Below are 24,224 nucleotides of genomic sequence, written 5' to 3'. Positions count from 1 at the left end.
AAAGCATTATAAAAGGTGCTGAGTTGTCTGTCCTGAAGGCAGAAATTAACCTTGTAGACAATACTGGAAATGGCAAGGAATGTTTTCCCTTCTTGCTGAGCTGGTTTTGAGTAGCCAGCTCGAATGGTGGGGAGTATTCATGCCTCTGCATTCCTGAGTTTGGTACTAGGAATACAAACTGCCATCCCCAGCTGGCTTTGGAGCTGGCTTTGTGCTGCAAATGCTTGTCCGCTGGGAACGAAAAGCCAGATGTGCTTCACATAGTTTCCAGGCAGCACTGATCCATCAGATGACAGTAGCTATTGAGTGCTCTTATGGTGGCCCAGAGACACAAAGATGAAAGCTTGATGCCTGTCAACACCTCCCTTGCCATTCCTGTGTGTCTTCAGTTTTCACTTGAGTCCACCTCACAAAAGTAAATGCCACAGAATATGATGTTGTAATGTTAATAACCCTTTATTTTTAAGAAAGAAAATCCTAAGTTTTATAATTTTGAACTGTCAGACAAATTGGGATACATTGAACTTTGTCATCAAATATTTTCCTGCACCAGCCTCAGCTGGGAACCCACCTTCTTCTTTAGAAGCATTTTCTGCAGCATTTTCTCCATGATTTTTACTATGGAAGATGAACAATATTTTAATGCCCTCTCACAGAAATGTACTTTCATGGAGGAAAAAGGCTCTGATGAACAGCCAAAAGGAAAACACTGTAGAGATACCTGGAATAATTTCTTAGAGTGGCTTGTGTTGTTTCCCAGCTTCTCTGCCTTTAAAGAGCCTCTTACCCCAACTCAGGAGCTCCACCAATTGTAAAAGCAAGAACTAACCAGTGCCAGATTCAAGTCTCAAAATACAAACCCTCTGAGATACAGGGAGCAAAGGGGTGGGGGGCTGGTTCATAAGAAAACTTCTAAGCATTACTGTAGCATAAATAATATGGCATCTTTCACCTCAAATAGCCTAACACTTCATAAAGTGATATGAGCTTCACTAGTTGCTGAAACACAGCTATTTCTGAAGTGGAACCTGATCTCTTTCTCTTTTTTACTTTTTTTTTTCTTTTAAACCAGCAGACAGCAGTGTTTTAAGGTGGAGAGTGAAGGATAGAGTATACAACCAATCGTAAATATAAATCTAGGAAGGCTTTGCAAAACAGAAACAACAAGCAAAATCTACTTTTATTAATAACATGCATCCTGGTGTCTCATAAACTTGTGTCCTAAATTTATAAATGCAGTTCATCTATAAGAGATACAGGCAACTGAAATAAGATTTTGTCCTCTTTCTTTCAGCAATAGTCTCTCACAGGCCTTTGGTAAGAGATGCTCTGGTTCCTTTCCTCTCTTCGTTCAGTTTAATATCCAAGTCCCGGAGCTGGCTGAGGAACCCCGAATTTGGGCAGATGTTTCTGTGAGCACTCACTGTCTTTAGAGCATCCACAAGTGTCATGTTTTCATGGATCATTAAAAAGGCAAGCACTAAAGTTGCCGAGCGGCTCACTCCCATGGCACAATGAACGAACACCTTACCTGCAGAAACAAAAAGGCAAAGCAAGGTGAGTGTGCTTTAGCATTTCTAAAGTGGAAAAGACAAAGGAGGAGAAAAAAATACTAGAAACAAGTTAAAAAAGCAATGGTGACATTTAGTGGATCCTCATGCTTTCAGGAAGATCACCTCTCAGGCAAGGTGGTATTGCAAACTGACCTCCTGCATCTAATTTAGGCCTAAGATTAAAATAGTTGAACTTTTCTGTAGAAGGAGAAGCTTTCTGTGACTAAACTTGTTAGTATAGTTTTCTGTGGAAAAAAACAAGTTTTGGCAGAAAAATTTGGCCCAGCCCTGACTGTGATCACTGGCAAGTCCCACAAACTCTGTGGGATAGTCTGCCTGTAAAAATGGAGTCGTAATTTACTGTATCTCAGCAGCCCAGTGTGAGCTGTAACTGAGGATTTAATAAAGCACTCCAGTGAAAGCAGCAGATCCTGCAGCCAGTCAGAGTCAGAGCAAACTCTGGAACAAATGGAAATTATGATAACTAGGCCATAATCCAAACTCTGCTGACAAAAATTCAGCAGGCTGTGGGTCAGGCTCGTAGTTTTCGACTTAGTTCATTAACTTCTGCTGCTTCTCTATCTTAATAGACAGACTGAATAAAGCTCCAATTCTGTGAAGTACTTAAGCGTGTGAAGCATTCGAGCCAGCACTAAAGTGCCACTGCTCCCACAGGGAGCTGGAGCAGCATGCAGAGCAGGATCCCCAGCTGGAGCCCCCGTCCGTGTGCGAGGGGTGGGAGGGACATGTGGAAGCACACAGATCCTGCTGATTCCTACAGGATGGGCCCATGGGGCAGCATCTGCAGTGCCATAATCTCTGCCCTTCCCTCTACACTCTGGTCGCAGAGCTTGCCCTTCTTTCCACCATGCTGGGCTGGAGGCAGCCAGTCTTCCCCAGCTCCTGGGGACCTGGCACAGCCACATTCCCTGCAGCACATGGCATAGGCACCCTTCTCCATCCTCTGCTCAGTGGTTCTACGTGTGCTGCCTTGAACCATATGCTGATTCTGAGCTCTGTTGGTGCCTGTTACTGCAAGGAAAAGTCATTTGGCTTGTGTTGAAACTTCCTCCCAAAGCTTATCTTTGCTTTTCTCTTACCTCCTGAAGAGTTTAAGGCTGTGCCTATGAAATTGGCAGCATCATAGAAGAAGATACTTAAATCAAAGGAAGGATCATCAAATGCTTCTACTCCATAGTACTCTATTTGCAGATCTGCATAATATTTGGCTCCCGTGTTGATGCTATATGGTCCATCTGCTGCATTAAGGATATGAGTAATGTTGAGGCTTTGAAGTGTAGTTTTGCTCCTAGCAGCCCACCTGTTGAAAGACATGAAGGGCACATTGGCAACGCTCCTAGCATTCTGCAAAAATAGCATGGTTTAAAGTTAGTGCCTGCTCCCACTATGGAAAGATGCAGGAACTGCATCCTGCTTACAGAGGAGCAAATTTCAAGAAGCACATAGTGCTTTGTGCATGAAAAATGTGATATGGGGGTGTGGAGAGCAGTGGGAGCACAGACTTGCCAGTGGGATACTGTCAGTTAAGCAAATGCCTCCCAGCAGTTAATCCCTGAGAACATGGTTTACTGTATGAAGTAGTCAAGATTTTCCTTTAAATATTTGTTTAAGAAGTTCTAGAGCTAATCTCTCATTGATAGTGTGCCTGGTCTCAAGACTGAGAACTCACACAGATGCAGCAACACCTTGGTCCTGGTTCGGACATGAAGTGGATGCATTGTGTTCACCAGCTAGGTGAACCCCACTTCCCACCATAAATTGGGACTATAGGCATTCCACAGAATTCTGAACCTTAACTGATATATTCATGAGGAAGAGGAGCTGGGAAAATGAGCTAATGATATAGGTAATCTGCAGTAGTCAAATTGGAAGGAAATAGGAATAAATATTATTGGTCACAAGAATAAGGTATTTGCATGAAAATTCCTGTTTGATAGTTTCAGTTTTATCTTCTTTGAAAGAAGGCTTGGATTTGGAATGCCAAGATCACTGTTGTACAATTCATTTGAGCCTTCCTCCTTCTGGCTCTTAATCTTGCTACCCCTATTTGACTGTGAGGGCTCCTGGCATCTTGTCTCCTGCCTTAGAGCACAGCTTCCAGGCCACATAATGCATCTCAGAATTGACATCAATTTGGCATAGGTTGTTTGAGGACTTTAGTCTATAATACAAATAATTTTTACCCTGCCAAATCCATGGTGGCTCAAAGAATATAAAAAACCAAGTCAGACACACTGTAAGTCACCATTTTGCATGCCTTGTTTTTCCTAACATCCAAGCTCTTTACATCACCAGTTTTGGAAGCCTGTATTACAAAAACATTCCTGAAGACCCAGAAGCTGCTCCCCAGTGTACCACAACTTTTTCTCCTCCCCTTAGGGACTGATAACAGCTTAACAATAGAACCATATGTTCTTACGCATCTCCCAGGTAGATATTTGGCCAGACTTGGTCCACATGATTATCAGACCCTCCTCTGAGCCACAGGAGTCGCTGGAGATCTGATAGTGCTGGTGTTTCATAGGAAGTGCTGCTAGCCAGAGATGAAGAGTCTCTGGTGTGAGGCATCTTGCTGCTCCCTTGCATGCACTCAGGCTGTATCAGAGACAGCTTTTCTGAAATGAATGAGAGGAAATTTTCATACAGAAATACTATTCCCTAGAAAGTAGACCTGTTCATTACCCTCCAAATAGGATTACATTATTAGAAGTAGTGTGTGCAGCAGGGCCTGCAGGTGTTGCTAAAAGCATCCAGAGAGCCAGACTGACTCAGGGGTAGGACTCTACAGGCATGTAATTTCTCCCTTGAGAAAGCAGCATAAGATAATGTGATTTAATTTCTTGTCAAGCAACGCCATTGGTAAAGAACATCTGCACCACCAGAATGCGGACTGGATGAACCTTGTAGGCACGGGTATAATTTCTCTTTTTGTTGACGAGCTACCAGAGTATTTGTGTACACTTGATTCTGATTAGTTAAAATTCTTGAAGCTTTTGAAAGACTGCATCATTAAACTGACTTATACTTACAAAGCTTCTAGGGCCAAGGTGGAAATCTTAGGATGTGTATGTGAGAGACATCTGTATGTTGTATGTGTACACACATATAGAAGTTGTGTGCATACAATTTTCTTCCATTTATAGTGACGTATTTAAACACACGTACACGCATACGTACACGTATACATAGGAACGGATTTTCACATGCATATATAAACATATATATGCATGTATGTCTGTATGTATAGAAAGAGAAGTTCAGAGGATCTGAACTAGTTTTTTTTCTCTCAGTTGAATATCCCTGGACACTTAGCTATACTGGTATTCTTGTGCCTGTCTGTCTCAGTCTCTCCTCTGGGAGCTGTTCCACTTTGTATAAATAATATGATAGCTACTTCCCTCCAGAGAGGGGCCATTTCTCTTGTCTGAGGGGCAGGGTACCTACCCAGGATGTGAGAAAAAAGAGTATTTTTGAAATTATAGAGCTAAAAGTTCTGGCATTGTTGTCCTGCTGAGAATCCCATCTAGGGCTGCCTCACAGGTCTGTGAGATCATAGATCTGTGAACCCTCACAAATCATGCTGTGGAACAGGGGCAGCCCTTTCACAATGCTGTTTGCTGGTTTAGACCCAGGAAGCCCAGGCCAGCTGGTTCAGCTGGAAGCAGAGCTCAGTGAAGAGCAAGAGTGTGAAGATATTCAAGCAGTCTCTTCTCTGAGACTTTAGGAGCATTTCTTCTGCCTGGATCTCATTATCTTGAATTGCTGTTCTTGCCCCCTGAAAATATTGATGAGCTTTGTCTGGTTGCTTGTTCTTACTAGAGCCATAATCAATGTGGAAGGCACACTAGAACTCTTCCCAAAGTAGGGTAAATGGTGTTTATTCTGATATGGCATCAGCTTTCAGTCTAATGCCTGAATGCCTAAATCTAAAGTTTGGGTTTATTTTCTCAGCAATTTTAGAAAACAAGTGCAGATGGGACCTTTGGAAATCATCTGGTCTCTCCCCTGCCCCACAGCAGCAGCAGCCAGATAGATGTTGCTCCTAAAATAACAACTTTGTCCATGTACACTATTTTTTACAGTATAGGCTGATTTGGGGAATAAGGAGAAAAGAAAGGAGAATATATTTTTGCCTTTGGAAGAAGAAGTGGAGATGATGTGAGGCATATTACTGAACATACATGTATATGTCTGTGACCTCAGTCTAAATTTGCTTCCTTTGCCCTTTCCTCCCTCCTCCTTCCCACAAATGTTAAGTGCAGTTATAGCTTTTTGTATGTTCCAATAAGAAGGAGGTCTCCCTAGGGTAACTACTTAATAAGCAATATATGAAAAGCACAATAAAAATGATGGGAGACATAGGAAAAAAAAAATAGACTGGTTTTACTTTTAATGATGGAATAAAAGAACTGTAGGGAAATAGAGAGGAATATAGAGATAAAAGCCTACAAATTTTTCAGGGCAGATAATGTAAGATCAAGAGCTTTGGTAAAGGAGTATGTTGTGCAACCCGAGCACAGATTAGCATGAAGAATAGCTCAGAAACAGATATTGTGCGTTGCCCTACAAGTTTTACTGCCTTGTGAAAGTCATGCACTGTGCTCAAGAGCTACTGCCGGCATCTTCATGATGACCTGTTTGTACTTTCACTGACACAGAACGTTTAGCTGAAGCAGTAAAAGGAAATAAAGAAAAAGATAATACAGCTTCTACATCAAGAAATTCTTAAGACCACAGGCTCATTTTTGAGGAGTGTGGCTGACTCTTAGTTGCTGCAAATGCTTAAGGGCTGAAGTTGTAGAGCAGATGGATACCAAACTTTCACTTCTCCTAGCCCCTGCTGCTTTAAACTTCTGTTGTAGCCTCTCAGTTAGTTACAGTAATGGAGATGATGAGCAAAGAGAATTAGACTGTGAGGCCTTTTGTTCAAGACCTGACTTTGAGGAGGTTCTCCAATAATTGAGTCATTTTGGTGCCAGTGACACTTCGCAGGTGATTCTGGCCTTCACAGCCAGGGAGATGCTTTGCCACAGAGCTCCCTTTCATAGAGCAATCCTCTTCCCAAAAAGTGTGCCAACATTGTTTTATTGAAGTGACAAGTGAGCTCCTTGTATCAACACAAGCATAGCTCCTCCCAAGAACACCCTCCTGCCTGCACTGCACTGGCCTTGAAATTGGATTGCTCTGCTCTGGTAAGCTTGGAAATAGCTATAGCAGATGATTGGACTAATGAGGAAAGCAATATGAATTTTTTAATTGAAGGCCAGGGACTTTGGTGAAGATTTTCCCCCACCCTCTACTTTAAGATACTGCAGAGGTAGCAAAGGTGCTGCGACTGATTACATTTCTCTAAGCTTCTCCCTCTGGGTGGCTCCCAGAAGCTGCTCTGGTTTGAAACAGCCAGTGACTGTAGGAGAGCACGAATCCCTCTACCTGAGGGAAAAAAATTCTGTCTTACAAGGTCACTAACATTTTCTGCGGAGATCTAGACCATGCAAGTTGGATGGGATTAATTTTCTTTTAAACTGTAGCCATCTCATTAGATTCTTTCTTTCTATCTTTCTCTCCTATTTTTTTTTTCTGCTTAAAAGTAAAACAACAGAAACAAACAAAAAATTCTACCTATGGGAGACTTTTGACGCTGGAAAGAGATTTTAAGGGCAATCCACAAAATACAAGATAGTGCACAAGCTTTAAAACTGTCTTGTCATTCTGCATCAGTTCCCAGACACCTGGGGCACTGGGGTATACCCCAAATGGCCAGGGCCTGCTTGGTTCCCTGTCTGGGCTGCGGAGCCTGGGTTTGCCCAGTGGTCCAGGAGTTGCCCTGGAGGCCCAGGCTGGAGGTGGCCGTAGGTGGCATTGCCTGGCTACAGGAGCACCCAGGAAGTCCTGTGGGTGACTCCATGCTGTTTGCATGCAGCTGGGTGCAGCTGCTGAGGGACCCAGTCATGTCAGAACCTTGTCTACAACAACCTAGTGGAGCTTTGTATCTCCCTAGTATTGTCCAGCCACTTGAATACTGCAGTCTGCAAAGCTTTTTGGTTTGTTGGTTTGGGGCTTTTTTCCCTTCCTTTCTCTGTGGTGGAAACAATTGCCATTTCCTATTGGCCATCTCTCTGGCAAAAAAAAAAAAAGAAAAGAAAAAAGCCCCATGCAAACCCCAGTGACGAATTGGCTAAAGCATTTAACTGACTTGTGTTGCATTTGCAGATTCCAGTGAAAAAAACTCAGCAAAGTTTTGTGGGTAAAAACACAAACACTCCAGTATTGTAGATAAGAAATAGTTAATTTTGTTATTTTAAAAAGAATTACTATTTCCATTTTTCTATTCAGTCACTTTGTTTTGGAATTTGTTCTCCTGCATTGCATAAAATATTTTAAAACATTAAAACAAAATGAAATGGCTTGTTCCTGGTTGAGAAAAACATGTTTTATTTAACTAAAAATGAACACAGACTGAGTAGCCCCCTATTTGCCTAGCCCTAATTTCCACATCTGTAACAGGGCCTCCTGCCATTTTGCCATGGTTGTTCCCTTGTCTCCTCAAGACCAAACTGGGCTGTACAGAGATTAAATGAATGTCTGGAGTCCCAAGAGGAGTCTGGCAGGGCATTAGTTGGACCCCAATCACCTTTCCTCTTTCCGTTGCTAGCACCTTCCTAGCTGGCACAGCTCTGCCTGTGGTTATGCTGATAGCCTGGATGGGGACAGATGTCTTTCAATAACAAATCCTTACATGAGATTATTGAGAGCCTCAGGCACAGCAGGGCCTGTGGTTACTACTGTGGTTACAGGGCCTGTGGTAGCACAAACACTACCTAACAATAACATGATACAGAAAGCTCCTGCAGCCAAATATCCTAAATTCTCTGAATCAAAAACCTGAAAAACTAAATGGTTCAAAATTCCAAAGCATGGGGTCAGACTATAATTCATGTGGAAGAGAAAAAAAATAAAAAAGCAGCCTCTTGATGCATTTGAAAATGGTGTCTACTCTGTTTTTTCTTCTCTTTTCTCTCAGCAAGCATCTCTGCACTCATCTTTTACATTCCTTGCTCTTTTCTCTCAGGTAGTGTGTAACACTATGGCTCTTTGTCCTCCTGATGGAAAAGTCCAGATGGAAAGAAGTGTGGTTCAGAAGGAAATGATCATGTTAGTGGAATTAATCTTTTAGATACTGTAACATGAAATATGATTTTCCTTTTTGTTAAGAAGACCCAGTCTGTGTCTCTACTTTGGTCAGAATCTGATGCTAAGAGAACCCAGGAGTCTCTTGAGGTAGAGCTGAAAACTTTGTGTGAAGAAACAGGCACATTTAAAAGCAATAGCAAAGTTAAAACAGCCAGATGGGAACCTAGCAGGCAACAGAGAGGGGAACTCTCTGTTTTCCTTGCAAGCCTACAGGGGCTTGTTTGCAGGAATTAGAATCTCTCACCAGCAGTTCACTGCAGCTCTAATACCAAGTGGTATTGAAAATGAGAAGCAGGTTATGGCTGATGGTTTAAATGAGGCACCTATGGGAATTTAGAAATGAGATCCTGGACTTGTCTTCGTGTAGACTGTGCACATGGCAGAGCAATATTGCTTTCTTGGCTGACTGCACCATGTATTATGGCCTTTTATTTTGCCCACAGTCAAACAGCAGGGAATAGTAGAAGTTCATTGCTCCAGCTCACTGTTCAAACTCTGATCTGCCTCACCAGAGGCAGTGCCCCTGAATAATGGAAAGCAGAATCGGTCCCTCAGCCTCAGTGCGGGTATATGTTCAATGCAGCACTGTATAAATGCTATTGCCATTATTTTGGAGTGAAGAGAAAAGCAGAATGTACAATTAAAGCTCTGTTTGGTTCAGTTTTTAAGAGAATTTACTGCCTGGGAAAGATGCCAGATCAAGGGCTCTGGAAAACACAGCCCGCCCTTCAACCACAGTGTCAGGAAAGAGCAGGAGCAGCCCTCCAAGCCTCCACGGCTTCCCTCTCAGCCCAGCCCAGCTCAGATTGCAGATGTCCCTCACCCTACACTGGCAACCGTGTTTTACAGGGTGGGAGAAAATCCGAGTCTTCACACCTCTTCACCGCGTGGTCTCCCTCCTGACATCTCCATTCACGTCCGGCCTTGTACATTTATGATGGGGCCCTCTCACTTTTCCTAACTGAGCTGGAGGGTACCAACTTCTGCTTGCAAGGAGCCTGAGCTGGGCTGGAAAGCTAAAGGCTCCCTCCTCTGTGAGCCCTCCTGTTCCTGTGCAGGGCTGCCCTTGATGCTGGAGGGGCAGCTGCTGCTGCTGCTCCCCCCAGGACTTTCTTCCACCTGGGTATGGCAGGAATGCACAAGGCCATTTCAGTAGTGGGAGCAATCACAGGGCAGGGCAGGTGAGAGCAATCAGCCTTAGGCAAGGTTTGGATAGCCAGGAGAGCTCCTGCTCGTGAGGCAGGTCCCAGGTGAAGTGGGAAGACAAGGGGGGGGGGGGGGGGTGCATGGCCAGACACAGGTGTGCAGGTGGAGATGGAGCCCGAGCATCTCAGCTCAGAGGGGCCCCTGAGTGAGGCAGGGAGCCCCAGCGAGGCCTCCCACCACTTGTTCTCGCACAGTGCCTTCCAGCAGCCCCATCCCAGGTCACACAGCCACGGTTGTCCTTGGACAAGGCAAGCCCCCCAGGAGGGGCAGAGCTTGCTGAGCTCAGGCTCAGTGGGATGAGCTTCACCTTGTTGTTTTTTGGGGAGAGGGTGCTACCCTACAGAAGTGCTCCTGGAGAGCATTTCCTCTTCTTTGCAGTGTAATGGATCTGCACATATTTTCCCAAAACTCTTGTCATTCCGAGGGGGAGAACCTTTGTGTTGCCCCCCTCCCACCTCCCCCAACCCTCGTATTGGAGAGTCATGCAACCTAGGAAGAAGCACTTGCCCACGCATGGGGCTAAAGCTGCAGGAAAGGAAGGCTTAAAAATGAAGGTGCTGGTTGGAAAAACGGACAGTCCTGCTTGCAGTGACAGGTCATGGCTGTGGCACAACGACAGCTTTCACATCTGCAGCTTTCAGATTCAAAAGAGATAAAAAAGAAGTATTACCTTAGCAGCTGGCATCTCTGAACTATGCAATGCACCATCCCCAGCAAGACAGCGCTGCCCTCCACAGGCTCCTAGTACAATTTCCGACTGTCTGTGAGTATCTGCCGAGCCTAGGATGATGCTCTTTCCCTTTTATTTCTCCTCTGGGGCACTCCTGTCCAGGGTACCACAGCTAGGAATTCAAGCCTCACAAAACTACTGATTTTTTGATGCATCTCAACTATGCTCATGCTTCTCCCTGAATTAAAATTCTCTAGTCCTGCTGCCAGCAGGCATAACTGTGCTGTATGCTGTAATCAGGGGAGCACACAATCACCATGCAGCTAACTGCTTCTAATAGTAGAAACTTCACTCTAATCTTATATAATGCCAGTAATGGAGCAGAGAGGCTGTGGCTTGTGAAGAGCTTAGACAGAAAGCTTTCTTGGGCAGCTCATGCCCTGAGGGCAGAGAAGCTGCAGCTGCAGTGAGAGCAAGAAAAACAAAATGACCTTGATATTGATAACAGTTCAGTGAGCACTGTCACAGCCAGTGCTGTGCCAAGACTTCATTGGTGTCACAGGCTGTTGATAGGTGTGAGTTATGGGCAGTTCTGATAAAGATGGTGTCAAAGAGGCCAGACTGAGAGAGGGATATGGGGAAATTATTCGTCTTGCAAGATCCAGGAAAGACAAACAAGGATGTTAATATATTGCTATTAAAAGGGGCTCCAAAGCACTTGCACTTCGGCAGGCAGTATGGATTTGTGTGACTGTGGATTAAAGGGGTTTTTTTTCTTCTCCTTGTTTTACTCCTCAAATGATTTTTATCTGACTGCTGCTGTCAATACAAAATTGACAATGCTGTCAAGTTTGCAAGATTTCAGGATATTTGAAGGCATGACAAAGGGGTTTTGATATTCCTCCGTCGTTTGGCAGGGGAAGCTTTGAGCTGTCTGTCTCTCCCTGCACTTTTAATGTAAGCAGTGAAGTGCTCTCCTTGCTTTGCCTTGCTTGAAAGGGTACATACAAAAAAGGCACGTTTTTCTAAGGCTGACAAAGCTGTACAAATTCTTTGCTGTGGAATCAAGAGCAAACTTCAAAACTACAGTGGAAGATCTATTTTGGCACTTGAGTTTTTCAGGCATATCACAGAGATTTCCAGTGACATTCTCAGCTCTGTTGGGGCAGAGTGGAATGTTTTTTCTTTAGATTTTTTTTTTTAACTGCTGATTTTAAAATCATTATTTGATTTTGATTAAGTCATATTTTAAGAAGAGTGATTGTATGTTACAAAGGAATTGACCACTAATGAGCACATGAGAGTAACTAAAAGAAGATATTAAGACATACAACTGGGATTTCCTGTCACTTGCAAACTTTTTGATTGTGTGTGATGAGTATTTGCTCCTAATTTCCTACCTTAAATTTGAGGAAATAAAACTGTGAGTGGTTTTCCTGTTGCAGCACCCTGGTATCATGGTGCAAGGTAAATCAGAGTGAAGTAGGAAGTGCCTCATCAGGGGCTGTGGGCAAAGCAGCGTGTGCGGCCGCCTCTTTGGGCTGTGAGGGATGAGGAGTCAAGGGCAGGAGCGACACGCTGCTGCTCCATGGAATACCCAGTGATGCTTAGGTTTTAACTTTTATATTTTCCTGATTCTGTACTGCTTAGAGTGTAACTCTGAGGTTTCTTGTATCTTGCTAATTTCTGCTCACTTGTGCTAGGTAGACATAACAAAGCCTCTCCGGGCCGGCTCTCCAAGGTTACTCAGATCATCCTAGGCCCAAAAAGTATAATCCAAAGAGCTTCTAAGGGGGGCAAGTGGAGGGAAATTACATCATTGAACTGAAGCTCTAATTGGAGAATTAACAATGATATGCAAATGAACCAAACCTATAAAGGTGTGAAGAACTTGTGACTTGTCATCCAGCTTGGGGTCCATTTTGGCAATAGCCTGTGGCTCCCAGGGTGGACCTTTGAAAGCCTTTCAAATAAATACCTATTTTATTCTTTTACTCCTGTCCTGTCTGTGTTTCTGGGAGGCCTCTTAAGGCATCACTAGTCCCAGCGTCACTGGGAAGGAGTTTCCCTGCCTGGCCCTGCTGCAAAGTCTCTGTGAGAAGCAGGCAGCATGGTGCTGCCCAACTCCTGAGACTGAGGCTATGCGAGTCTTGCAGGTGGTCAGGCAGGGCAGAAACAAGGGTTGTTATGTGCCAGCAAGTTTTTGGAAGGTATCTTCACTTTATCTTGCCAGGCTTTATGCTGTTGTTTTTCTGCTTGTGGTTTGTGCTCTGGCTTGGTGTGGACTGTAGATGCATGCCCAGGCTGGTAGGTAGGGTGATGGAGGGGAGAAGAGCCTCCAGCAAAGCAGCAGCCTCAGGGCTCCCGAGGGAGAGCTGAGCACAGGTAGAAGGGAGGAGTGTGTCCTTGATGGAGGTTGTGCCTGCTGCAGGTGGTTTACAACAGGCAGTTTGGGAACACATCACAAACGTAATGGTCCATTTTCCCAAAGCAAACCTCAGTGCCTCCAGCACAGGCTTGGGAAGGCTGTCCTCTGCTTGAGAAAGTTGCTGTGCGCAGGAATGCATTGAGGACAGCGGGATTCTCAGGTACAATGGCAGTGGGAGCCACCTGTGAGCTATAAATAGCACTAACATCCTTTTCTCCAGTGCCTGACATCCCAAGCAGTCATTTTTGCGGGTGCTAGTGAAAATGAACAAAGCTTTGAAGAGCTTTTATTTATGCTCTCTTTGCAGGCTGTAAATTTTCTTAGTGAGTAGTTTTTCTTACTGGCTCTGAATTTTGCATTTATTTTAAGGGAAAATACTGGCATTTTTTTCTTTTTGATTTCTTTTTTAGTTACCATATATAATTTTCATATTTTTACCTCAACTATGTCGGAAGAGCTATTGTGGCAAGAGAGTTGGGGTCACAAGTGTTCATTTTCAACCAACCTCTCTGTGATTGCAGGAAAAGGGGAAAAAACCCAGGAACCTAAATTCAGTCTTAGATAAGTCTTATATGTGTTTTTAACAAAATAATGAAAATGTTTTGGTTTAGAATTAAGCAAACAATGCAAGGCGTTTGGGCAGGTTTTGCGGGGTTTACATTGAGACACCAGACAGAAATAGTTGTTGCAGTAAAAGGAAAAGCTTTACATGTCCATCAGACAAGATCTTCCTGTGGTTTTATAGGAAACAAAGGTGGCTTTGTTAAGGAGCTATGAAGACCCGAGAGCAACACTGGCATAAAGGAGCCTTTTCAAAATATCTAGGGTTCACTTGATGAAGTCTTGTGATAACATGACAAAGTCTCACCTGTTATGCAACTCTCCCTTCAGGAAACACAAGGTCTACAAAACAGACATTTCGCTCTGGGGTAACCAAAGAACCCCTGCTACAAGATCAACTAGTAGAGCTGGAAGAATCAGTCTAGCTTTTAAATATGCAAGAGGGGGTGTATTTTTTTGCAGTTATGCCAATTATAGATTAGACTGTTTTACTGACAATCCTTATCTTACGCCAGCGGGCAGCGCCGCTGCCAGTAAAACGCTGTGATTTTTCCTGCTGCCACAAGATGGCAGGAAAAAACAATGTTGGGTGATTTAAAAATACGCAGCGATGGGCATCGCAGGACGCAATTACACTCCTGACCGGCATTTAAAGGGAGCACTTACAAGAAACTGCATATGTTGGACGGAAGAAAAATGTGAAGTGTACGGAATAAATTAGATTGGTATTGACCTGGGTGTATACATCGAAAGATCTACACCGTATCCTTTCCCATGCAGGTTTTCTGTACAGAAGCCTGTGACAATGCCTATTTTTTCCTGTACACTGTGCAGTTTGGCCTGGTTTTGTTCTGATGGCAAAATCTATTGTACAAACCAGTCCAAGACATAATGCACTCACCTAAAGTAAAAAGCAGAGTGATTATTTTAGTCTTTTATAGCATCTTTTCCAAATATGGTTCTCTTCCCATTTCCTGTTCCTCCAGCCGTAGTAGAAAAAGAGCCAAGCTAGAGGACACATCCACTGCTCTGGCTTTCAGAAGCAGTGGGAGACATGAGGGACAGCAGCTGGGCAGGAGAGCATGCCTGGGTGCTGACAGGGTGTTGCACTGGGTTGCTGGGCTGGGCAGTGGGGTCAAATCAGTGTCCTTCCTGCCTGTTCTCCTGGGAAAACTGACTCTTAGTGCAGTGGGCGTCACTGGAGCTGCTGGGGCTTTGGAATAGGGCTGGGATGAAGGAGTCTGTGCTGCTCATGCTCTCTCCCCAGCTGCTTTCACGTCATATACTTTTCTTAAATCAACCATCTACAAGAATAGAAATTGGGTTGGAAAGCACAACTAGACTGGCTAGGGGCTTTGAGGTATCCAGAGGCATTCCTCCTCAGCGGCCAGTGTGGTGGTTCCCCTGCACACTTCTAACACATCAAAGAAAGCTGTGGAAAATCACAGAAATTGTTGTGTGTCGATGGCACACAGGAGCTCATTAACTGGTAGAAGTTAATTCTGAATGGCAGCACTGTACAGACGCAGCGGGTTATGGCCCTGCCACGCTGCTGCTCCCCAGCATGGCCTGGCCTGGCCTGGCCTGGCCTGGCCCAGCCCACCCTGGCCTTCCCTCACTGAGGTATCGAGGACGTTCATCAGTGGCCTTTGCAGTTCATCTGCTGAGGGGACAAAGCTCACGCTCATGGCAGCTGTGCTGGCCCGTGGCAGTGGCCTCCCCAGATCCCCCTCCAGCACCAGCCTGCTCCTCACCCCATCCAGCCTTCCTCCTCACCCCATCCAGTCTGCTCCTCACCTATCCACTCAGCTTTCTTTTTCACCCATCCTTCACCCCTCCTTTTCCTTTTTTTTCCCCCACAGCCTGAGCTAACCTTGGAGCTGATGGAGGCAAGGTGCTTGTTAGGGCGTGAGGGCAATTAGGGACTTTTGTGCTAGGACCAGTTCTTCTGTCCAGTCTGTAGTAATTAAAAGTATCAAGAGGTTTAAGAAGTAGCCAATCTGTTGAAAGCCAGAAGTTGGAAGACACGCAGCTGTCCTGTTTCTTATGCTGGCTTCCCCTAGACTGTGCTCTGGGCTGATGGAGAATGAATAACTAGCCAGACCTTCAGGTCTAACCTGTGTTGGCACCTTTTCCACTTGTCTTATGAATGCAGTGTCCACACTGCTCATTACTAAATACTGAATTCTATAACACAGGCACTAAACATCCCAAATCTGCCTCCCAGGCTGGAAATACATTTGTCACTATGAACCAAGATTCATTTCACAGTGGCAACATGGAGAAGAATGACAAGGCATCAAGAATGAAGAAGCAAAATCAAAATGCTTAAAGCAACTTTGAATTGTTGTGATGATAAGGGAAAAGAACCAGTGATATGGGTCCCCAATGCCCTCACACCTTTTCCCTCCAGATTCTGATCCTACTTGGACTTTTAAGGTATTCTTTCTTGTATTGCTTCTTCTGGTAAAATTACTTTGGTCCCAACTTGGTTCTGCAGTTAGCAGCTTCATTTTGTGAGGAAAGCAAGTGATGGAAGGTCTGCAGCTGCTGGCAACATCACAAGAACACTGCCAGCATCCAGGACCTTTCTTTTGCCCTTTGGCTGCCCACCTCTGAGTTATGGGGTCCCACCTGCTATTTAAAAGTAGATTAAGCCTTCCTGGAAATTAATAGGTTTAACTGAGCACAAAATTACTTTGAATCTGCCTTGTGCAGGACATCCTACAACCTGGGTCCTTTTGTCAGGCTTTCAGCAACTAATCATCTAGGTCAAAACAGCTCCAGGGTATGCTTAATCCTGCTCTGGATGTGAGGTGAGCAAACCTTTGCACATTGAGGTGTTAGTAGATATGTATGTGGGGGAGAAACAACACTCTCTAGACACCTGTTCCCCTTCAATGCTCGAAAGGAAAATCCTCCCCTTTCAGCACTGAAGTAGTAACTGCAAATGTCAGTTGGCTGTCTTTTTTTTAGTGAAGACAATAGTGGGAACCCATTCACCACAGACAGTTTATCCACAAAGCAAAGGCAAATTCAGGTCTGTCGAGGAATTTGAAACTACTGGGTAGAAGGGATTTTCTATTTCTATTCTACTGAGATATATCTCTGAGTTTTTAATTTTTGTTCTGTTGAGCAAGATGAGCACCTGAGAGGGAACAAGCACACGTGCATGTCAGGTCCAAAGGGAGGCAGCCCCTGCACAGGTGACATAATCACACTTGTGGTTCTGGATCAGGTCTTGAGAGGGCTACACTGATCTCTGCTCTTCTCCTGCCACTTTTCACTATCGCCACAAGTAAGGGCTGAGATTGGGTAGGTCAGTCTTAACCTGAAAGATCTAATCTGGTCTGAAATGCAGGAGCCCATAGCTAGGTGAGCTTAATTGGGCCCTTCTCTCTGTTTCTGAGACTGTCAGGCACAGGAAGGTGGTTACTGACTGTTGGAACAGAAAAATGTGCCACAGAGCTGAGGTGCTTTTCTTATCCTGACTTACTAAATGTCTGTCCCACCTCCTTCATCCATGAAGGTGTCTGTCATGCTTGTCCCATTTTCTACCTTTCTAGGGCTATAAACAATAGTGATTACCAAGTAACTTCATCTCACCCCTCTATTAGCTTAACCATTCCCTTGATGGATCACAGACTGGGTGATGACAGGCAAAATCTCTGTCATTAAAAACTCAAACTCCCTCTGCTCACAGAGGTGCTGGCATGGTGACAAAACTCCCTTTGCACACAGGCAGCCTTGCTTTCCGCCTGGTTACATCTCCTCCAGGCAGGATGGTGCATCTTGACTTTACAGCTGCTTGATGTGGCTACACATGCTTTCACAGCAGGATCCATTAGCACCAGCCACCCCCCTTGCAGGGATCTGAAAACATGCTGCCTAGTGGCACAGGAATGAGCCTGCTGTCTCCAGAGGACATAACGACAAAATCCTAGCCAAAGAGGGAACCATGAGAACAGAGCTAAGGTTATGACTTTATAAATGTTTATCTTCAGTCTGTATTTGATGTCTGGATAATAAGGTGACCAGAAACCTAAGGCAGGTTAAACAACAGAGGGGCACACAGTGGTTTTCTTGAGTTGCAGCACAGAGCATGTGCAGGACCTTACCATTCCTGATTTGCCACCTTTGTGGCTGATGGATACTTTCATGCAGTGTCTCTTCCTAAGCCCTTCAGATCTGAGCTGTAAGTATGGTCGATACAGCTGTGCTTTTTTTTTTCCTAAAAAGAATGGCTTTCCCTTTGTACTGTTTGCATTGTGTCATGCTGCTTTGGTTCACTCACCGTTTTCCTCAGTTTAGTAAAGAAGCTGTCCGTGAAAACAAGAATGGGAAAAAAAAGAAAATTATCAAAGACAGTTTTTTATATACGCAGGGAAGAGATGTTTCAAAGTGAGTCTATCACGTTATGCACCTAAGTATTATTTCTGCCCTTGAAAATCTTTCACTTACAGCACTTAATAGGTCTGTGCAAATCCATTGCCAAAGAGGTAATTGGCCATTTTTATAGAAGGATCAGAAACAAAAACACTCCAGGCTATTGTTCTAAAAATTAAAAAAGAAAAAAAAGGAATTATGGAAAGAATATGTTTCAGGGCATCATCCAGCCTCTCTTGAAACTATGCAAATTCTCTTGGTGAAAACAACAGCAGACACAATGAAATGAGTTGTATATGAGGAACTGAGATCTCAAATGTGATATTATGCAGAAGGTAAAGAGTCTGTACTAAATAAGTAACAGCTCAGTGTGTTATCAAGGGTGCACTTCGATTTTGATGAATGTTAAAAGAACCTTTAGCCTTGAAAATAAAGAGGATAATTTCTCTCTAGGCAATGGCTGCTCGTGAAAGCCATAAAATAAGAGCACTGGAGCCCTAATTTTATAGTGCTTTTTAAATGATTTTCAAATGGTCCAGCTGCTTTGTGCCACAATAACACAAGGCAGAGATATTTACGCCGGCAATAACAAGCATGCATCAGCCTGCCCAAGCTGCTCTCCGCAGGCAGCCTGCGGGAGGCGAAACACACGTGGAAAGATGATACTTGCCAATGTGGATTGATCACAATCACACCATGGTCAGAGCGATCCTGGGAAGCCGCTTTTTCCACCAGACAACTTGATTGTTTTTCTTGTCTGTGTGTTGCCTGTGAAGCACAGGATCTATGCTGCTGGCAACGCCGGATCTATTTTGACACTTGAGAGCCTGCCAGTAATGTGTGCCTCTTAGGCCATACCGTCCTTGGCAGACTTCTCTTTTTGGAAATAGGAGGGCAAATTCTCCCCTGGGTTACACTGCTGGTTTTGGATACGAGTTTCCACAAGGATTAGTGTTGTCTCAGCTCTGGTGTTCTGATGCAGCACTGCATTATCTTCTCCAGAAATGCATGCATGTGGCAAGTGAACTCTGGGCAAATGCTATGGAATTCTGCTGAGATGCTGAATTGCCACCAGCAACCTCCCCAGGTATTTTTACCTCTGCATATTTAGGACTTCAGTCTAAAACTACAATTTATTTTCCAAACAAATGCTCTAAGATGAGAACTACCCTAGGGTGGTCTAGCTTAGCTGGCTAATTTGGGTAGTCATTTCAACAGTTCAAATAAAAGTTTCAAATTTTTTTCTTTACAGTCCCCTTTCCTCGGCGAGACATTGACAAAAGACAGGGGACTGGGAGGAACCTGCCTTCTGAGCCAGCCAGAATAGGGTTTAAAAAGCAGTTCCTTTATGAAATATTGAATTAAAAGTAAATAACTTGTCTCTTTCCATGTTCACCAGTGTTAGAGGCACAGCAATGTTCAAATATAAGAATTTTGGTGGGAACAGGAAATTCTGAGCATGAGAGAAATGGCTAATTTATGGCTGAAAATTTATTATATTTGCAGTAATTCTCAAGTCCATAAAGCTGAGACAGAGCTGGGCAGAGGGCATGGCAGGAGGAAGTTATCTCTGGAAAGTCCCCAGCCACTGAGCATCTATTGTCACCAGAGTGAGAAAGCTGTCTCCCATCTGGGTGACTTCTTGTATGGGTTGGACAACATTTTCCCCTTTTCATTTGCTGATACCAATCAGCAAAACAGGTCAGCATCTTTTTATGTCCAGGGATATACTTAAGAGATTTAATTTTAAACAGGGGCCTATTTTCTCTTGGAGTTGAGTTTTAAGAGTTTGAATGAGCAGAATGGACAACAAATTGGGAACGTATCCCAGAGGAGTACCTAGCATATTTGCTGCCCTCATTTACCCAACTGACTGAGGAACAACAGGAACATACAAAATTCAGAAACATTCTATACCCTAAACAGAGAGGAAAAATAGATTTGATGCCAAAGCTTTAGGTCATGTTCCTTTCATCTTTATCTCATATTCAGATTGTTTTTCTGATGTTTCTCCTTGTCGCTTTGTGTTTTTCTAATGTCATAAGAGTTTGGAGTTTACATAGGTGCATACTGTATCTTAGTTCAATATGTAAATCCTGCAGCTTGATGAAATTGCTCACTACTAGGTAACTCTTTGGATAGCATTGCCTAGAGAAAAGTGGCAGAATATCATAAAGTAAGCCAGCATAAAGGAAGCAGATCTGCATTTTCTAAGAATATAGCAAATAAAGATTTTTCCTTTCGAAACAGAAAGGAATACACATAATGCTGTTCCAAGCTGCACAGAACAGTGCCATGGTCACAGATTGTGGGAGCTTGTACTTCTGCCTCACTCACATCTCATCTCATCTCATCTCTGAGAGATCCAATTTACAGCAGCTGAGATAAAGTAGCCTCCAGGGTATTACATACAGCCCTTTCATAAATCAAGAACCACTTTATGTTTCTAGAGATCTGAGTCCAGAAACAGAGGAAGACACATGGCATTAGGCTTTGTAAATGGCCAGTTGGCATGTCTCTGCAATAGCTCTTTGCAGCTTTTGGCTGTTTCTCAAACCAGAAAGTAACTATTTTTAGTTATTTGTGTTGTGTATTCTGATGAATCAGTACAGAAAAACAAAACAAAACAAAAGACCCCAAAAAAACAACAAACAAAAAAACCCCCACAACAACAAAAAAATTGGTGATTTCAGACTGAGAACTGAGAGCTTTCTTCCCTTTTATAATTCCTTTTCTTTTTCTCTCCTGCTACAGAAGATACACTCTGATGATTACCAGCACACCATGTATGAGTGATCCTTGCCCCTGATGTGGATATGGTTTTGTTGGTCAGTCCTAATCTCTCAGGATCCTGCTGTTTTCCCATGTGCCAATGAAGACAATGTCTGTAAGTGGATAATTAGGCTTACCCAAGTGATTGAGTGACATTCAGTTAATGCTGCTAAAGTAATATGTGATTGCTTAATGTGAGTGCTGTGTAAGAGCAGCAGTTTACCATGGGGACAGGGATTCGCCATTTGCCCTTGTTAAAGCACTCAGAATGTACAGACATGGGCAACAAGGTCAAAGTCGATTGTGTCTTCTGCAGGTATTCCATAATAATGCATTTCCTGGCTGTGGAAAGTTTGATTTCCTTTGATTCTCCATGCAAAAATGTGCTGCATTCAGTGCATGGGTATCAGCAAGCCTTTTCAGGCCTTCCTTGTTATGGGTTATGGAGCTATGGAGAATCATGTATGAAAGCTCATGATTAGAAGTAGCTCAAGTTATCTTCTTGCCTTGTGATGTATTCCTGTCTGTAGAGCCCAGTGCCCACCACAGTCTGAGACATTTTTTCCCCTTTGAGACATGTAAGAAAAAGTAAGGTAGTAGAAGAATGGCAAAAGGTTGTGATTTCTGAATATACTCATAACATATCTGGAAATGCAGAATTCCAAGTTATTTCACTTCTGAAAAGAAATAAATTTAACAAGTTTTACAGACTTCAGTTGTCTACAATCACATTGAGGACTGCTGGCCCAAATACCCTACAAAAATTCACTTCAGGAGGTAGCTCAGGTCCTGATATAATTGGATTTGAAATATCTGTGTTGAACACACTGAGGTTTTAGCACAGCCTGTAACCATTTTGCCTCAGTCTGTAACTGTACCATGTTTCTTTGCTGAAGTGCTATTAGCCTTGCTAATCTGGTTAAACTGCAGTTAATAAACCTGCCCGCTTAAGATCAGCATGAAGTTTGATTTCTGCAGAATATTTTACATATTTTGCCCTCAGCTGCTTATTATGTAGCATTTCAGAAAACATTTTACCTTTCAACCCAAAGGGTCTTGGTCTTGGCCTTGCCTATCAGCAATGGCTGATAGCCAGACAGATATTTAATAATCAGTTTGTTGACAACTTCAAAGTCCTCCAGGATGAAAGTCATCATGTAAAGTCAGCCATCCCTACTTTATTTTATGATATATTTAACTTGTTTAAAGATGCTCAACATCAGATTTCTGATAAAGGCATAAGGAGAAATGTTTATTATAAAATACAGCATTAATTCTAGATTGATCTTTGATTTCCAAGTAGCTGCTCAGAAACTGCATGCAACTGGTTCCACAGAAACAAGCAGTGACAATATATGGTACTGCTCTGGGCTATTTTAGCTCTGGCACAAGTCCAAATGCCGGCATGGGTTTGCTCAGGAACAGAAACATTCACTGTTTATTAACTTCACTGAGTACTGGGCTGGGCCCTAAATGCACATTCTCTCTTCCCCATCTCTATCTCATGAAGAGCCCATGAAACCTTATTCTCAGGTATTGTTCCCATTTGTCTTATTGGTGTTGGCAGAATAAAGAAAATTCTATCTGTAGCACTTGATCAACTTCCAGTTTCCCCGTTTGCAATCTGTAACTCGTATTTAAGCTGATATTAGTGATCAGCTGTTGCATTAGCAAAGAAACCTGTTTACATTTTTATTTCTGTTAGCTGAATGTGCTCAAAGTTCTTTTTTTGCTTACTACACCTACACAGTGTTGTTATCTATATATTTTTTCATTTTATTCCCCACCATTTTCTTCCCCCATGAGACAGAATGTGATTGAAAGAAACATCCAAGAGTAGTTCGGAACATGTGTACTCACAGGCATTAAAAGGAGGTCTTAAAACTGCACTTAGAAGGCTGTCAAAAATCAAATGCTGCTGTTAAGACAACACAATTTCAGTGATTTTTGGTCTTAAATCTTTGCCTTTACTACCTGTCAGGCTCAATTCTCCAAATCCTTATTTCTGCACATGGTTCTAATAAGCAAAGGGGTTAATTTCCAAGTGTAGTTACAAGGTTGAACCGCAAAGGCAAAGGTCGGTTTCCCTCTCCTGGCCGCGGCAGAGGTTCAGGGAAGGCACCGCACGTTGTTGTGGCTTCTGCCTCGGCACAGCCAGGCTCCGAGCGGGCCACCGTGCAGCTGGGAGCCCCCGCCCGCCGTGCCCAGGGCCACCTGCCGGCTGTCGCTCCTGCCTGCAAGTGCGGGGACATTCGGAAGCCGGCGGCAATTCGTAAACCCAAGTTTTGTAAATGCAGATTATTTCCCCAATGTCACCTAGCTCATTTTTTGGCTTTGCTGTTTCATAGCTAAAAGAATGGCCGCTTTTAGCTGTAATCAGTGGGCAGTCAGCAGGGGCATTAGTTCTCCTGCTTCTCTCCTGTAGGAATTATAGTAATTTCTAGGTATTTCAACAAGTTTGCAACCTGATGGTGGTGACAAAAAACTTGTTTTGGCATAACATTGGGCACTGGGCATGTTGAGTGCAGATTATTGCATGCTTTCTCCATGCTTCAGAGTGAAATACCCATCTGCACAGTTTTGAGAAATAAAGAGTGAAGTCTGCTGTCATTCAGAATATCCATAGATTTCTCAGAAATTTCAACTGCAAATCAAGTTGTCATATAAACAGCCAAAATCAGAATACTTTTGAATGTGAAAAATCCCATTCTAGTTAAAATTACACCAAAAAAGGTAAAACCCAATTTTTGTTGAATTTTAAGGCTGCTCAGGATCATGAGTCTGTCTTGTGCTTTGTATGGTAAATGCTGCAGCATTAATAAAATCTCTATGTTACACAATTATAAATTAATGCAAAGCAATAAAGAGAGTCTAATTCTCTTTTTAATTATTTTCCTGTGCAGTAGGTTCTTTCTTTAATGGATAGTCCTTTTGCTTTCTTCTGTGCTAATCTTAAGTCTATTTTAAGGCAATGAAGTTTACCAATGCTAATTAAATAAAGTTGGACAGCATATGTTAATGAGTACTGTATTTCCCAGCCCTTCAGAACAGCTCAGCCTCAAATAACACTTACATATTGCCTATGTAGAGATTAGGCCACTCTTCACCCACGTGATTTAATTCCAGTTTGCAGCTGTCCAAAATATCTGGCAGTTCCTGGGCAGAGGGAGTGCCGGGCTCAGAGCATTCCTGGGCCAACAGGGTCTGTCTTCAGGTGCTGACCCCTTTGGAGGCCTCATGCAGAGTTAGGCAGAGGAGGGAGGGCCTGCTGGAAGCTGCTGCTGCAGAATGCACAGGGGAGGTTTTTGCTGAAGCAGGCTCTTTCTGCCGCTTGATGTTCCCAAGCAGGTGGCTGAGTCTAAATACAGCTCACGCCTTGACGCCTCCCTGGATTAGCTCAGTGCTACGTCCCTGATGCAATGGGGAACAGCCA

General features: G+C 43.5%; 1 protein-coding gene across 4 annotated transcripts; it reads right to left on the bottom strand.

The window, feature by feature from the left end:
* Nucleotides 1–458: 458 nt before the first annotated feature.
* LOC138112815 (dual specificity protein phosphatase 13B-like) lies at nucleotides 459–24,014 on the bottom strand. 4 transcript variants are annotated; one of them, XM_069020399.1, is made up of 4 exons: nucleotides 23,865–24,014; nucleotides 3,994–4,189; nucleotides 2,654–2,874; nucleotides 459–1,531 (listed from the first exon to the last, which is right to left on the bottom strand). In XM_069020399.1, exons 2-4 carry the CDS (start codon nucleotides 4,158–4,160, stop codon nucleotides 1,305–1,307), a joined length of 615 nt encoding a protein of 204 aa, XP_068876500.1. In that variant the 5' UTR covers nucleotides 4,161–4,189; nucleotides 23,865–24,014; the 3' UTR covers nucleotides 459–1,304. The 4 variants fall into 4 exon arrangements, with proteins under 4 accessions (XP_068876500.1, XP_068876498.1, XP_068876499.1 ...); XM_069020397.1 differs by lacking the exon at nucleotides 23,865–24,014 and adding an exon at nucleotides 18,690–18,808; XM_069020398.1 differs by lacking the exon at nucleotides 23,865–24,014 and adding an exon at nucleotides 10,645–10,713.
* Between the last annotated feature and the right edge of the window lie 210 nt (nucleotides 24,015–24,224).

This window comes from Aphelocoma coerulescens, chromosome 6 (assembly GCF_041296385.1).
Source record: "Aphelocoma coerulescens isolate FSJ_1873_10779 chromosome 6, UR_Acoe_1.0, whole genome shotgun sequence".
NCBI lineage: Eukaryota > Metazoa > Chordata > Aves > Passeriformes > Corvidae > Aphelocoma > Aphelocoma coerulescens.
Note: the sequence above shows the minus strand (reverse complement) of the source record. Positions and strands in the feature narration are given on the sequence as shown.

What these genes read in the sequence shown, in the direction of transcription:
- LOC138112815 (XM_069020399.1), bottom strand. Translation starts at nt 4,160, where the DNA reads ATGCAAGGGAGCAGCAAGATGCCTCACACCAGAGACTCTTCATCTCTG. An exon ending in AATATCTACCTGGGAGATGC is followed by an intron (nt 2,875 to 3,993) that starts GTAAGAACATAT and finishes GTCTTTCAACAG; the next exon opens with GTGGGCTGCTAGGAGCAAAA. An exon ending in AGCCTTAAACTCTTCAGGAG is followed by an intron (nt 1,532 to 2,653) that starts GTAAGAGAAAAG and finishes TTGTTTCTGCAG; the next exon opens with GTAAGGTGTTCGTTCATTGT.